This window comes from Pseudogymnoascus destructans, assembly GCF_001641265.1.
Source record: "Pseudogymnoascus destructans isolate 20631-21 unplaced genomic scaffold scaffold_11, whole genome shotgun sequence".
NCBI lineage: Eukaryota > Fungi > Ascomycota > Leotiomycetes > Thelebolales > Thelebolaceae > Pseudogymnoascus > Pseudogymnoascus destructans.
Window position 1 is genome coordinate 376,665 of NW_020167530.1, and position 13,922 is coordinate 390,586.

Below are 13,922 nucleotides of genomic sequence, written 5' to 3' on the forward strand. Positions count from 1 at the left end.
AAGCGTAATGTCAGGACACAACCTGGCGAGGGATTCCATGGCGAGGTTTGCGCGAATGACTCCGAAGAGAATTTGAACAAAAGTGCGAATGATACGGCAAAGCCGTGGCGCGAGGAAGCGCTGGTATTATAACCCGCGAGCACAATCCGGTCACAGCAAAGCTATAAGGGCGGTCGATAGGCACAAATTTGAGTTTCTTCCCGAAGTATATTTTCCCTTCTATAATACATATTCATACAGTCAGACGCATCTGTTATGAGCAGCACTTCTTGCCCTCAATCTTGACCTTCTGCCCGTTTGGCATTTTTATCGAATCGTTATCGCCCCTCTCCGTCTCAGCGTGTATCCGTAACTCTGCGACTATAGTTAGCTTCTGTAATCCGTAGAGATACGCTTTCAAGAAGGCCTGGGACGCAATAATTGGCGCAGATGTATATGGACAGAGACACCTACTGTACTTGTTATCGCCAACGTTCTTTCCCTGCACAATATTCTCTCTCAAGATCGCAGATACCTCTTTTGCATGTGTAATAGCCTTTGCCGCAAGAGGATCTTCTGGAGCAAGTGATGCGTTCTCCCGGAATGCACCGCGTGCCTGAGCTTGGGCGGCGTGGATTAGATGGGTGTCCCCTGTGTCAATTGTAAGCAAACATTGTAAGTAGCTGGTGAAGAGGATTACATACCCTCAAATGCCAGCCGCGCCGAACGTAATAAATGCCTATAAGCTTGAAGCGCCATACTTTAGTTGCCCCGTAAATTTGATTATAGCCAGGAAGTTCGAGTTGGGCCCATCGACCTAGACTTTCGACGTTGCGGCACCCCATGACAGGGGTCGGTCGCATGGCGTTACTGATTTTCCGACCCGGCTCCACAATCGAATTATTTCTGGTGGGCTACTCCAACCCCGGAGATTTTTATCTATCAAACGCAACGATCTGAGAAAACAAGTAATCGACATCAAAATGAGTGTTGCACAAGTTTCCCTCCCCCTCCCAATCCTTCCATCCGGATGGGCTGCGGACAAGGACTTCAAGGCTGTCGGCACTGTCTCCCGTGCTGTCGACCGCAGCATTGAGCCTGTCGGCCCACACTTTCTGGCCCACGCCCGTCGTGCCCGTCACAAGCGCACCTTCTCTGAGGATGATCGCATCCAGGCCCAGAACATTGTGAAGAAGGTTGAGGATGATGATGCTGGTGAGATCAGTGAGCCTGAGGACCCATCCATGCTCCTCCGTGATGCCAAGGACTGGAAGGTAAGCTTTGTGTCTAACTTGCATTGATCGCCGTGCTAACAACCACCTAGCAACAAGATCACTACGCTGTTCTTGGTCTTTCCAAGTACCGCTACAAGGCTTCTGAGGACCAGATCAAGCGCGCCCACCGCAAGAAGGTTCTCCGCCATCACCCAGATAAGAAGGCTGCCGCTGGCTCCACCGAGGATGACAGCTTCTTCAAGTGCATCCAGAAGGCCACCGAGGTCCTCCTCGACCCCACCAAGCGCCGCCAGTTCGACTCCGTCGATGAGCGCGCCGATGTCGAGCCCCCGAGCAAGAAGAAGTCCCAAGCCGGCAACTTCTACAAGCTCTGGAGCCCCGTCTTCAAGGCCGAGGGCCGCTTCTCCAAGACCCAGCCCGTCCCAAGGCTCGGCGACGAGAACTCCACCAAGGAGGAGGTCGAGACCTTCTACAACTTCTGGTACAGCTTCGACTCGTGGCGCTCGTTCGAGTACCAAGACGAGGATGTGCCTGATGACAACGAGAACCGCGACCAGAAGCGCCACATGGAGCGCAAGAACAACAACGCTCGCAAGAAGAAGAAGGTCGAGGATAACGCACGCCTGCGCAAGCTGCTAGATGAGGCATCTGCGATGGACGAGCGCATCAAGAAGTTCCGCAACGAGGCCAACGCCACCAAGAACAAGAAGAAGATCGAGCGCGAGGCTGCCGAGAAGAAGGCCGCTGAGGAGGCCAAGGCACAGAAGGAAGCTGAGGCCGCGGCTTCACTGAAGGCTGAGGAGGCTGCCAAGGCCGAGCGCGAGCAGGGCAAGAAGGCTAAGGAGGCCGCGAAGAACGCTGTTAAGAAGAACAAGCGTGTCCTCAAGGGCTCGGTCAAGGATGCCAACTACTTCGTCTCTGGCGATGCTCCGGCCTCTGCTATTGACGGTGTGCTCAACGACGTTGACCTCATCCAGGGCAAGATCGATGCTGATGAGATTGCGGCTCTTGCTGGCAAGCTCAACGGCCTTAAGGTCGCTGACGAGATCAAGAGCGTCTGGTCTGAGGAGGTTAAGAGGCTCGTTGCAGCTGGCAAGCTCAAGGATGGAGAGGCCAAGACTCTTGCTTAGAGGTCATAATGCTCTGGTACTTGCACTGCTGCTGCTTGCACTGGTTTTACTGGCTTAGCGAATGCCGGAAGTTACTGGATAAAACAATGGTCACGTTGTGAAGATGATACGATATCAGATGAGGGGATGACTTTAGATTAGATTGTGTAGATGGATGTTTCTGTATACATTTCCTAACAATAGAGCCTCTTCAGTTATATATTTTTGTCTATATTAGAGCCCGGTGGATGACCCTCGTACGGTTGGTTAAAGGCGAACGGGTGGGTATCTTTCGTCTATCCGCTTTGCTTAGTCTTACATCTATTTACAAATATTCCGCCTTCTCCGGTCTTAGACTTTCTACCTAGACTCCAAATATCTTCACGCCTTAGATCCTCAGCCCGTACCTCCCTACTTGTCACCAAACCCTATTGGTCTCTTAAACCCATACCTCCTCACTGCATTTCCCCTCATTTTCGCCCACCTCTCTTCCAGCTTTTCCAGCTTCGACGGCCACTCCACCCCCGCCGCGACCATGGACCCCACATTAATAACATGAAAATCGTCATAATATTGCCCAATAACCTGCATGCCCACGAACCCCACGTTGCCCTTCTCCCTCGCCTCCTCCGCGATCGGCACCGGCACCGATATCGCCGGCAGGCCCGCCAGCGACGCGGGGACTGTGAACACATCGTTGGTGTAGCCCGCGAGCGAGCCCTGGGACCTCACGTCTTTTATTAACGGCGGCAGCGTCGGCGCCGTCGGGACGACTAGCACGTCGACCTGCGCGGGGCCGAGCTTGCTGTCCATTTCCGTCATCTCGGGCATGTCGGCGAGATCGAATTGCTTTTCTGGGTGCAGGGGATTTGCCACAGCGAAGACGCGGTCGAAGTCGCGCTGGACGAGGCGGCGGACGCGCTGGGCTTGCACGAAGAAGTTGTCCATGGCGGAGGCGCTGAGGGAGTAAGTGCCGAGGAGGATGCGGCGGCGGACTTCGTCGCCGAAGCCTGCGCCGCGGGTGGACGCGTAGAGGACGCCAGTGGGGTTGTCGGAGGCGTCTTCGCGGGAGCCGTAGCGGACGCCGTCGAACTTGGCGAGGTTGGAGGAGGCCTCGGCGGCGGCGATGATGTAGTAGGCGCTCAGGGCATGCTTGGTGGAGGGTAGGGAGACGGGGACGATGGCGTGGCCGTGGGAGCGGAGGGTGTCGAGGGTGCGTTGCCAGGTGTGGCGGACGGCGGGGGAGAGCTCGGCGATGTTGTATTCGGCAGGCACGCCGATGCGGAGGGGCTTGGTGTCTGTTACGGGCCAGCGGCCGAGGCGTGCTTCTTCACGGCGGATGGCATCGGACATGCGCTTGATGGCGGGCTCCATTGGGGTTGTGGGGTCGCGGGATCGTAGATCCTGCCCGGCCAGCAGGAATACGGTCATATCCTCTGGGTTTTTGCAGAAGAGGCCTACGGTGTCGAGGCTGTGGGCGTAAGGGACTACGCCGTGACGAGAGATGCGGCCGTATGAGGGCTTGAGGCCGGTAACGCCGCTGTATGCGGCGGGGAGTCGGACGGAGCCACCGGTGTCTGTTCCTAGAGCGGCCTGCACGGAGCCGCTTGCTACGGCTTGTGCGCTACCGCCGGAGCTGCCGCCGGCAGAATACGCCTCGAATGGCGGAGAGTTTGTGACGGCGCCGTAGTGAGAGTTAACTGAGTGAGACCCCATGCCGAATTCGTCCATGTTCGTTTTGCTGGCGACCACGGCGCCGCCCCGCTGGTACAAACTTTTGATGACATCGGCATCGAACGGGGGCTCATAGTCTTTGAGAAAGTTGGAGGCGCAGGTAGTTTCAAAGGATGTTGTGGAGATATTGTCCTTCACGGCAAGTATCTTGAATCTATTGGGGAGTATTGTAGGGCGATCTGGGCTGGTTAGTGACGGAGAATGTGTGTTGGGGGGGGGCTCTTACATAGCTTCCATTTCCGAAAGGATTTCTCGCGGCGGATGAAGGCATTGGAAGGGGAGTTGCGGGGCCCTCTCTTCAATCCAGCTTTGGCCACCGCCACAACCTTTTCGGATATCCGTGACCCCATACGAGGTGGTTGTCGAGAAGGTACAGCCTACTTGGAGCTTCAGCCATGGGCGAAAGACTCAGTCGTGAAGCCACGCCCGAACAATTCTCCGAACGCCGATCACTGTAACCGGTGTGGGTATCCGATAAGGACCTCGGGCTCCCGACGTCCAACAGTCACAAACAACTTCCACACTGATGACCATGCAACCATTAATATTAATAGCAGGGCTTCTGGCCCTGGGGGTAGAAGGTTCACAACCTTCTGCGCCAAAGCCAGTTGCGGCACCCATGAGGGAGCTCCCCTGGGGACAACTGAACTTCCTAGCTACGACGGATACCCATGGGTGGCTGGGAGGCCATTTACAAGAGTATGACTCTTGGTTGATTTTCACGGTCTTTGACTAACCGGTTACCAGATCCCAATACTCGGCCGACTGGGGAGACTACATATCTTTCACTGAGCACATGCGGGCAGATGCCGACAGACGGGGCGTTGATTTACTAGTCGTCGACACAGGCGACAGAGTAGAAGGCAACGGGCTGTACGACGGATCAGCCCCGAAGGGGTTATATATAAACGACATACTTCAACAGCAAGACATTGACATCCTCTGCTCCGGCAACCACGAGCTCTACAAAGTGCCTACCTCAGAGAGGGAGTACAACCAGACCGTCGCCAACTTCCCCGAGCAGTACATCGCCTCCAACATCGACATCCTGCACCCCACGACCGGCCAGCGCGTCCCCCTCTCCCGGCGGTACCGGCAATTCAAGACCAAGAACCAAGGGATCCACGTCCTCGCCTTCGGGTTCCTCTTCGACTTCACCGGCAACGCGCACAACACCTTCGTGCAGCGCGTCGAGGACACGGTGAAGGAAGACTGGTTCCAGCAGGCGATCCGCGAGCACGTCGACATCTTTGTGGTGATCGGCCACGTCCCCCCTCACTCCCCGGAGTACCAGGCCGTCTTCTCCACTATCCGGAGCCAGAATTGGGACACGCCGATTCAGTTCTTCAGCGGGCACAGCCATGTGCGTGATTTTGCGAAGCTGGGTGATAAGGCGTATGCGCTGCAGAGCGGGCGGTATATGGAGACGGTGGGGTGGATGTCGGTGGATGGGATTAAGATTGGGGGGAAGGAGGTGGATGCGGAGAGGGGGATGAAGTTCCAGAGACGGTATATCGATAATAACCTCTTCGGATACCACCACCACAGCGGACTGAACGCGTCCACCTTCCCCACCGAGCGCGGCATGAACGCCTCCCTCGCCATCGCCTCAGCGCGGAAGTCTATGAAATTAGATAAAGTTTTCGGATGCGCACCAGAGGACTTCTGGGTAAACCGCGCGCCCTACCCCAGCCCAACCAGCATCTTCAGCCTCCTCGTCGACTCGATCCTGCCCTCGATCCTCACCCCCGCCGACTCCCCCGCGAAACCCCGCATAGCCATCTTCAACACCGGCGGTCTCCGTTTTGATATCTTCAGAGGCACCTTTGCGAAGGACACCACCTACCTCATCTCCCCCTTCGACAACTCCTTCCGCGTCATCCGCGACGTGCCCTGGGACGCGGCGAAGAAGGTGCTCCCCCTCATCAACGCGGGGGGGCAGGTATTCGCTGCTGACTCCGGGTCGCTCGAGGAGTGGAGACTCGCGCCGCCTCAGCAGATGGGAGTTCATGCTGACATCGTGGCCGAGGAAGGCGCGTCGCACTGGTCGCGCGGCGGGGCGCAGATGCCGTTAGGAGGCGGAAGCGGAAGGGAGGATGAGATGCCGCTAATCCCAGGCTACACGACCACCGACGACGGCGGGAAAGACGGGGACGACACAGTGCACGCGCCGCTGTCGTTCTACCGCGTCCCGAACGTGGTGGAGGCGCGGATGGGGTTCTCGACGGACGTGAGCGTGCCGGAGCCGGAGACGGTGGATGTGGTGTTTGTTGATTTCGTGGAGCCGTGGGTGCTGCTTGCGCTGCGGTTTGCGGGGAGGGGGTACGAGAAGGGGGAGGTGGAGGAGTGGATGGGTGGGAGGGGGTTTACGAGTATGTTGGTTGACTGGGTGGCGCGGGTGTGGGGGAAGGGGGATGGGGAGGGGGGGTGTTAGGGGAGGGGGAGTGAGTGTGTGTGGTGATGGGCTTAGATGCGGCTGTTGTGATTTAGATGTGTTTTGGTATGTATACCTTTGGGAAACAGTTTGTTAAGCCGCTGCTTGGAGTTATTTAGAGAAGGCCATAAGGGCATACCCCCTTTCCCACTACCTACAAATCCCCTACGCTCCTCCCCCCTTACGCACCCAACCACCCTCTCCTACCATCTACCCCCCCTTCCCACGTCGTCCCCGCAGACCCCATCTCGTCTCGTCTCGTCCCAGCTCAGCCCAGCTCAGACCGCCGTTCGGGAACGGCACGTGGCACACCCCCCGTCCCGTCCTCCCGGCCTCGAGGTCCTCGCGAGGGTCGACGCGGTGAGACAACCCGCGTCATCGCGCGCGCACGCGCACACCGCCGCCGAGCCGCCCCCTTGCCTCCGGCTGTACCGCCGCGAGAGAGAGAGAGAGAGAGAGAGAGAGTGTGTGTGTGTGTGTGTGTATAGTTCTGCAGTCTCGTGATCCATCTGAGGATGGAGGGGGGAGGGTGAGGAAGGGCGGGTAGCGCGATTATAGTCTCCCTCCCGCTGTTCTGCTTGCCTTGCCTTGGTTTCGGTCTGTTTTTTGAGGGGGGGGTTGTGGGCGGGTAGGGTTAGCATGTGAGATGGCTCGGACAGGGTGGGTGTGGTGGGTAGAGGACTTGGTAGGTGGATGGATGGACTGGGCTTTGGACGGGAGAAGGAGAGGGAGAGGGAGAGGGAGAGGAGGACCGGAGGACCCTGTGAAGATGATGAGGGGGGGATGCGGGGTGACGTCGTGTGGGTGTTGTGAGTGTGTGTGTGTGGTTGTGGTGATGGAGGGGTAGATGGAGGGGTAGATGGAGGGGTGGTGGTGGGTGGTGGTGGGTGGTGGTGGGTGGTGGTGGGTGGTGGCTGGGCAGATGGAAGTAAATTGTATAGGGATAGTTTGTAGATAGATAGATAGATAGAGTAAGTACCACTGTGTATGGGTATATTGTGTATTGGGTGATTGCAGGAGAGATGCTGTAGAGGAGGGGGAGGTGTATGTACTCCTGTGGTGTCTTTGGGGGAGTGAGGAGGGGTTGTGGGGTAGGTATGGTAGGTATGGTAGGGATGATAGGGATGGTAGGTATGGTAGGTATGGTAGGGATGATAGGGATGGTAGGTATGGTAGGTATGGTAGGGATGATAGGGATGGTAGGTATGGTAGGTATGGTAGGGATGATAGGGATGGTAGGTATGGTAGGTATGGTAGGGATGATAGGGATGGTAGGTATGGTAGGTATGGTAGGGATGATAGGGATGGTAGGTATGGTAGGTATGGTAGGGATGATAGGGATGGTAGGTATGGTAGGTATGGTAGGGATGATAGGGATGGTAGGTATGGTAGGTAATGGTAGGTATGGTAGGTATGGTAGGTATGGTAGGTATGGTAGGTATGGTAGGTATGGTAGGTATGGTAGGTATGGTATGGTAGGTATGGTTGGTAGGGATGGTAGGGATGGTAGTTATGGGATGGGATGGTAGGTATGGTAGGTATGGTAGGTATGGTAGGTATGGTAGGTATGGTATGGTTGGGATGGTATTGTTCTCACCTCACTACTACTATACCACCAATGCATGGTATGCTGTTCCTACAGTCTACACCACCCATAGCTATGCCATTCTCCGAATCCCCTCCCTCTGAAGGTATGGGATAGTATCACTGTAGGGCTCTACAGTGAGATACTATCCCATACCTTCCTCCTCCCTCCTCCCCTCCATCTATACACATACACATGCAACCCCACTCCCCACGCGGCCATCCCATTGGAGCCACCACATGACGCGGGCGGTGAGGGCGGGCGCCGTTGGTGGTTGCCTGGAAAGCGGATCAGCGGATGGAGACAGTGCTGAGCGATTGACGAATGACACAGGCACTCCCCCCCTCTGATTCGCCAATCCCAGCAACCCAACAAGCCATCACCCACACCCATCACCGACACCCATCCCCCACCCACACCCATCACCCACACCCATCCCCCCCCCACCCACACCCCCCCCCCCACACACACCCATCACCCACACCCATCCCCCATGCATGCCCTGCTGCCTAACGCGTCCGTAGCCCGGCATTAGAGGCGTGTACATGATCCCGTCATGATCCTGTTGATCCCGTACAGAGGCGTGTACATGATCCCGTCATGATCCTGTTGATCCCGTACAGAGGCGTGTACATGATCCCGTCATGATCCTTCCTGTTGATCCTGTTGATCCTGTTGATCCCGTACATGAGAGACAGACGCCAGATACGACTATAGTTCGGTAGGCAGTGAGAGTTGGGTTGGGGCCTGAGGACGGACGGCAATGGCGGTGGTGAAGGCGACGTGTGTGCCCAACTCCCCGCTCTGGGGCTGGCGATGATGGAGAGGGGAAGTCAGTACCCAACAATAACCTTGCAGTGATTGCCGTCTAGGCGCTTATCGCTGGGGAGGCACACAGCTGAGTGGATACGGGTGCGATGCGTCACATTTTAGGGTACAGTTTAGCACCATCTCACCTCACCATCTCACCATCCCATCTCACCATCCCATCTCACCCCCTATTGCACATCAGGAGACCTTCGCCTTCCCAACGAAAAGGCTGCCTGGTGATCCGTCCGCGCGGCGCATGTCTCTCTAGTTGCTGGGTAGAGGGCTCAAGTCTCTCGGCGAACATCAGGGGAGGGAAGGTAGATGCTACATGTATGCTACATGCCACTTACCCACCCCCACCCCCACCCCCACATCCCCATAGCCAACCAGTGATGGGCTGGGAGGTGGATGGGAGGTGGGTTGGAGGTGGATGGGGGTGGATTGGGGTGGATTGAGGTGGATTGGGGTGGATTGGGGTGGATTGGATTGGATTGGGGTGGATTGGATTGGAGTGGATGGGAGTGGATTGGAGGTGGATGGAGATGGATAGAGGTGGATTGGAGTAGAGGGATGGTATGCATGATGTATCAACGCTGTTCCATTGACATGGCAGTCTGTATGTAGCAGTCTGTATGTGGCAGTCTGTATGTATCAGTCTGTATCTAGAGTCTGTATCTAGAGTCTGTATCTAGAGTCTGTATCTAGAGTCTGTATCTAGAGTCTGTATGTAGAGTCTGTATCTAAGTCTGTATCTAGAGTCTGTATCTAGAGTCTGTATCTAGAGTCTGTATCTAGAGTCTGTATCTAGAGTCTGTATCTAGAGTCTGTATCTAGCAGTCTGTTGGCTGTTGCTGACAGAGTATGGCTTACTATATGGTAGTGGATGGTAATTGACTCTTTCTTGACATCCGCCAGGCTTTAGGCTTCCTTTGCCCCAACACGGCCGCCACTCCAAGTTTACTCACTTCCCAATCCACTCACCCACCGCCGCCGAGCATATGAATCACATCCGCCTAGAATCAAATACGCTGCTCACGCCCACGCCGACCAGACGACCACATTCACACACAACCCAACTATCGCCAGCCCACTCAACTGGCCCATCCACCCATCCATCTATCCATCTATCCATCTATCCATCCACCCACCATCTATCCATCCAGTCCATTCCACAATATCTTACACCACCACCACCACTATAAGACACCGCCTCCTCCCTCTCCCTCCAACCCTTCCCCTTCCCCTTCCCCTTCTCCTCCGCTCCCCCACTACCTACTTATTACTCGACCATTCAAAAACTCAAAAATTCAAACGACCGCCCGCCTTGCCTCCTTACTTAACGACGTCGGCCTGCCTATCCCACCTTTGCCACTTTCCACGCACCCACGCATCCCGCTGCTACCTCCACTACGGCCACCCAAGACTGCCCACCGACCCGCCAACAGAACAAAGAAACCCCAAACGCATCCCTCCGCTTCCATAAACCCCCAGAACCCGCCACAACAACCTCGCTCCAACATCATCATCGCACATTTTGTCCTCCTGCATTTACGCGACAAGGACTACGATTCCAGGCTGACCATTTTCTTTCCGCTGTCGGATTGGATTGAAGGTCACATCTCCGCCCACCTCACTTGCGTGGCGCGGCGGATGACAAACCCCAACGGCTGCCTTCCATTGCCTTCTCGGGACGGGCTTAGGAAGTAATCCTTCGCTCTTAACATCGTCGTCATCTCTCTTCGATCAATCCAGTCCATCAATCACATCGAAAACCTTCTACAATCCTACAAACGCACAATCGCCACATCGCAATGGCGACCAACAACCCCCACAAGCAGCTCGCCATGAGCGCCCTCATGTCGCCACCTGAAGCGACGCCCTACGACCGCTTCCCGACCGCAGAACTCCTCTCCTCCTCACCCTCAGCGGGCGACTCCCGCAAGAAATCGTCAATCGGAGCGAAGTTGCAATTCCTCTCGCCACCCGTGTCGCCCGACACACCCACGACAGCGGGTCCCTCCTCCTCCCCCGCAACCTTCGACTCGCGAATCCGCGACCCAATCCTCTACCCCCCCACCGCAACAGAGAGCGACCACATCCCCCAACCTCCCCTCTTCGCCCCCTCGCCGCAACCCCAAACCCCGACGCACACCCACGACTCCCCCACCAACCGCCTCGTGGACCAACACATCTCCCACGCCCACCGCAAACACCTCTTCCGCGCCACCTCGCCCCCCGACCGCTCCGACTACATCCTCGCCATCGAGTTCCGCTCCCAGGTCATGCGCAACTACATCCGTGACCCGGACGCCTACCTCGCCCGCGAGCGCAAGTACCTCATCGACGCCTCGCGCATCCGCGCTGCCGCCACCTCCTCCCGGTCGCCCGCCAAATCCTCACCCCGCAGCAACAACAACAACAACAGGGCCTACCCGGCCCTCGCACCCAGCCCCGCCGGCGTATTGGCCTCGCGACCGCGGGCGCCGCCGAAGCCCCGCGCGAAGCCGAGGAGAGATAGGACGGCGACGCCGGATGCGCCGAGTCGGAGCCGCAATACGGGGACGTGCACGAGGGAGGATAAGGAGTTTCATCTCCTCCCCGATCTGTGCCCGGTGATTGGGTCGCGCTTGCGACCTAATGCTTTGAAGGTCGAATGGAAGGGCGCGCCGCTGGATTTGTCTGCGGATCCGCACCGGGCGCTGCTGGATCCGGAGGAGGTTTTTCTGGCTGCTAATCTGAGGCTCGATTGCGCGACGTACTTGACGAGTAAGAGACGCATTTTCGTCGCCCGTCGCGAGTGTTGGGCCGGTACGTGGGGAGGGAAGGGGAAGAAAGAGTTTAGAAAGACGGATGCGCAGCAGGCTTGCAAGATTGATGTTAATAAGGCGAGTAAGCTGTGGATGGCGTTTGAGAAGGTGGGGTGGCTGGATGAGAAGTGGTGTGTCTAGGGAGGCGGGGGGAGTACCCGGGTGGATGATGGGGGGGCAGGGGACGCGGGGGAATGACGTAGTGGAGGTGCGATAAGATAGCGATTTCGTTGGCGACGACGGCGACGGCGACGGAATTATCGCGACGACGTCGCTGTCGCGCAACATAGTTGCTGACGAGGTGGTCGACGCCGATATACATATTCGCCACGACACACATGCCATATCGCCACAAACGTACACGCCGTACCACACATTACACACCTACCATACACACCACTCAATACACGATACATTAACGACTATGACTGATGTCCACGATAACACATATACCCGGAGCTCGTCATCGAGGAGAATCAGCGACGGCTGATGAGATGGACTCTCTACTCACACACTTCACACAAACTCTACTCACTACTCAACAACCTTCTCCATCTCCCCTCGACACAGCTCTACTCCAATCACCTCACGACACCCCTCTTCAGATTTCTCATTTGTCAATCTTCTCCTGTTCGATGTCTTTCATCCATCTACTCTAGTCTTTGGTTTTCTTTTTTATCGCCGGGAATGACGGCGGGGGTTGCATATTAGTACGGGATGGGATACGGAGATACCTTAGCCATCACACTGGCTGGACGGAGCAGGCAGGCATACATTGGATCGAGCTCTGGGGGGGAACAATACCGAGCTCCGGATGGGGGTTGGTTGGCTGGTCTTGTTTTTGCAGCTGCATTTTTATCTTTTTTTTTTATATATATATATTTTTTTGAATTCGGACACTTTATCGTTGCCTCGCCATCTGGCATATCATTCCGTTCGCTACGAGCTTTTGCCCTTTTTGCTTTTTGCTTTTGGCTCTAGCTTCTGGGACTTCTTTCTTGATTCAGTTGCTTTTTGTGGGTGGTCGTTTTGCATTGAGGAGTTTTCTTTATCTTTTTTACACCCCCCGATGGAGGGGGGGAAGGGGGGTGCCGGGTGCCACTCAACGTCGCACGAGGGTTGTCGGACTGGCTTGGGGTTTGGCGATTAGATTGTCTTTTGCATAGTTGCCATCATGGGAACACAGATACGGCGCGGGGAGCAGTTTCTCATCAAGGGAACAGCGCGCGCTCGAGGGGCAGAGAGTTTCCCATCAAGGGTGCTGAGCGGGGTACATACATACGCTGAATGGTGTGGAGATTGTGATGGGTATGGAGGGGTGTGGAGGTAGATACAGGCACCAGCGCGAGCGATGCGTTTGTTTTGTTTACTCGCACAGTATAGCACAGCAGGTACTTGCGGGCGCAAGCGTCGTACGTAGCATACGTATACAAATCAGATGCACAAGTACTATCACAAGCACTATCACAATGAACCGTGTGAGAAACGAGGAGAAATGATGTTAAAAGACCGCACTCCCATGGAAGGTACGTCTATCTATCCTGCCATCATACCATCTCTTGTCCCCATCGCTCCTTCCGCGTCCTCTTTTCAATACAAGTCGCTCCTTCCCTCGCTCCTTCCGCGTCCTCTTTTCAATACAAGTCGCTCCTTCCCTCGCTCCTTCCCTCGCTCCTTCCCTCGCTCCTTCCCTCGCTCCTTCCCTCGCTCCTTCCCTCGCTCCTTCCCTCGCTCCTTCCCTCGCTCCTTCCCTCGCTCCTTCCCTCGCTCCTTCCCTCGCTCCTTCCCTCGCTCCTTCCTTCGCCCCATTGCTCGACTGGGTCACTCCCGCTCCCTCCCTCTCTTTTTTCCCCTCGGGCCGCCTCCCTACCCTCGCTCCTTCCCTCTCTCCCATACCCATCGCTCCTTCTTTACATAGCTCTTTCCCTCGCTCCATCCTTCGTCCCCATACTCGCTCGTCTCCCTCGCTCCTTCTTAACCTCCCCCTTTCCCCATCCCATATCGCTCCTTCCCCATCCTCTCTCGCTACATCGCTCGTTCCTTCCTTCCATCGCGCATGCCATGGCGCTCTGGCCCTGCTCTGCCCTAGACGCGAGGATGGAGTCGGGAAGGGATGGGTGGGCGTGGGATTGTGGTTTGTGATGAAGACGGGGTTGCGGGTCGCGGATCTGAGGATGGTCGCTGGGTAAAGTTCTGACTTGGGGCTTCATCTTCCGCTTGGTTTATGTA

General features: G+C 56.3%; 6 protein-coding genes across 6 annotated transcripts; 3 read left to right on the forward strand and 3 right to left on the reverse strand.

Moving 5' to 3' along the window:
* Positions 1-181: 181 nt before the first annotated feature.
* Positions 182-798, reverse strand: MZM1 (uncharacterized protein). Its single transcript, XM_024468563.1, has 3 exons — positions 684-798; positions 454-630; positions 182-354 (listed from the first exon to the last, which is right to left on the reverse strand). The coding sequence occupies exons 1-3, from the start codon at positions 736-738 to the stop codon at positions 254-256; spliced, it is 333 nt and encodes a 110-aa protein (XP_024323954.1). The 5' UTR covers positions 739-798; the 3' UTR covers positions 182-253.
* A 128-nt stretch (positions 799-926) lies between these two features.
* On the forward strand, positions 927-3,340 carry VC83_04938 (uncharacterized protein). Its single transcript, XM_024468564.1, has 2 exons — positions 927-1,253; positions 1,304-3,340. Exons 1-2 carry the CDS (start codon positions 963-965, stop codon positions 2,342-2,344), a joined length of 1,332 nt encoding a protein of 443 aa, XP_024323947.1. The 5' UTR covers positions 927-962; the 3' UTR covers positions 2,345-3,340.
* Positions 2,735-4,570, reverse strand: HER2 (Trimeric GatFAB AmidoTransferase(AdT) complex subunit; the record flags this gene model as incomplete). Its single annotated transcript, XM_024468565.1, has 2 exons — positions 4,284-4,570; positions 2,735-4,236 (listed from the first exon to the last, which is right to left on the reverse strand). The coding sequence occupies exons 1-2, from the start codon at positions 4,405-4,407 to the stop codon at positions 2,735-2,737; spliced, it is 1,626 nt and encodes a 541-aa protein (XP_024323946.1). The 5' UTR covers positions 4,408-4,570.
* Positions 4,571-6,491, forward strand: VC83_04940 (uncharacterized protein; the record flags this gene model as incomplete). Its single annotated transcript, XM_024468566.1, has 2 exons — positions 4,571-4,756; positions 4,805-6,491. Exons 1-2 carry the CDS (start codon positions 4,584-4,586, stop codon positions 6,489-6,491), a joined length of 1,860 nt encoding a protein of 619 aa, XP_024323856.1. The 5' UTR covers positions 4,571-4,583.
* A 3,205-nt stretch (positions 6,492-9,696) lies between these two features.
* On the forward strand, positions 9,697-11,838 carry VC83_04941 (uncharacterized protein). The gene has a single exon (XM_024468567.1). It carries the CDS (start codon positions 10,698-10,700, stop codon positions 11,832-11,834), a length of 1,137 nt encoding a protein of 378 aa, XP_024323857.1. The 5' UTR covers positions 9,697-10,697; the 3' UTR covers positions 11,835-11,838.
* A 1,765-nt stretch (positions 11,839-13,603) lies between these two features.
* On the reverse strand, positions 13,604-13,903 carry VC83_04942 (uncharacterized protein; the record flags this gene model as incomplete). Its single annotated transcript, XM_024468568.1, has 1 exon — positions 13,604-13,903. One exon carries the CDS (start codon positions 13,901-13,903, stop codon positions 13,604-13,606), a length of 300 nt encoding a protein of 99 aa, XP_024323893.1.
* Between the last annotated feature and the right edge of the window lie 19 nt (positions 13,904-13,922).

Excerpts from the sequence above, each read along its gene's own strand:
- MZM1 (XM_024468563.1), bottom strand. The coding sequence starts at position 738 with ATGGCGCTTCAAGCTTATAGGCATTTATTACGTTCGGCGCGGCTGGCA. Across the intron at positions 631-683 it reads GGCGCGGCTGGCATTTGAGG|GGGACACCCATCTAATCCAC; the intron begins GTATGTAATCCT and ends CAATTGACACAG. Across the intron at positions 355-453 it reads CGTTGGCGATAACAAGTACA|AGTTACGGATACACGCTGAG; the intron begins GTAGGTGTCTCT and ends CTATAGTCGCAG.
- VC83_04938 (XM_024468564.1), top strand. The coding sequence starts at position 963 with ATGAGTGTTGCACAAGTTTCCCTCCCCCTCCCAATCCTTCCATCCGGA. Across the intron at positions 1,254-1,303 it reads GTGATGCCAAGGACTGGAAG|CAACAAGATCACTACGCTGT; the intron begins GTAAGCTTTGTG and ends ACAACCACCTAG.
- VC83_04941 (XM_024468567.1), top strand. The coding sequence starts at position 10,698 with ATGGCGACCAACAACCCCCACAAGCAGCTCGCCATGAGCGCCCTCATG.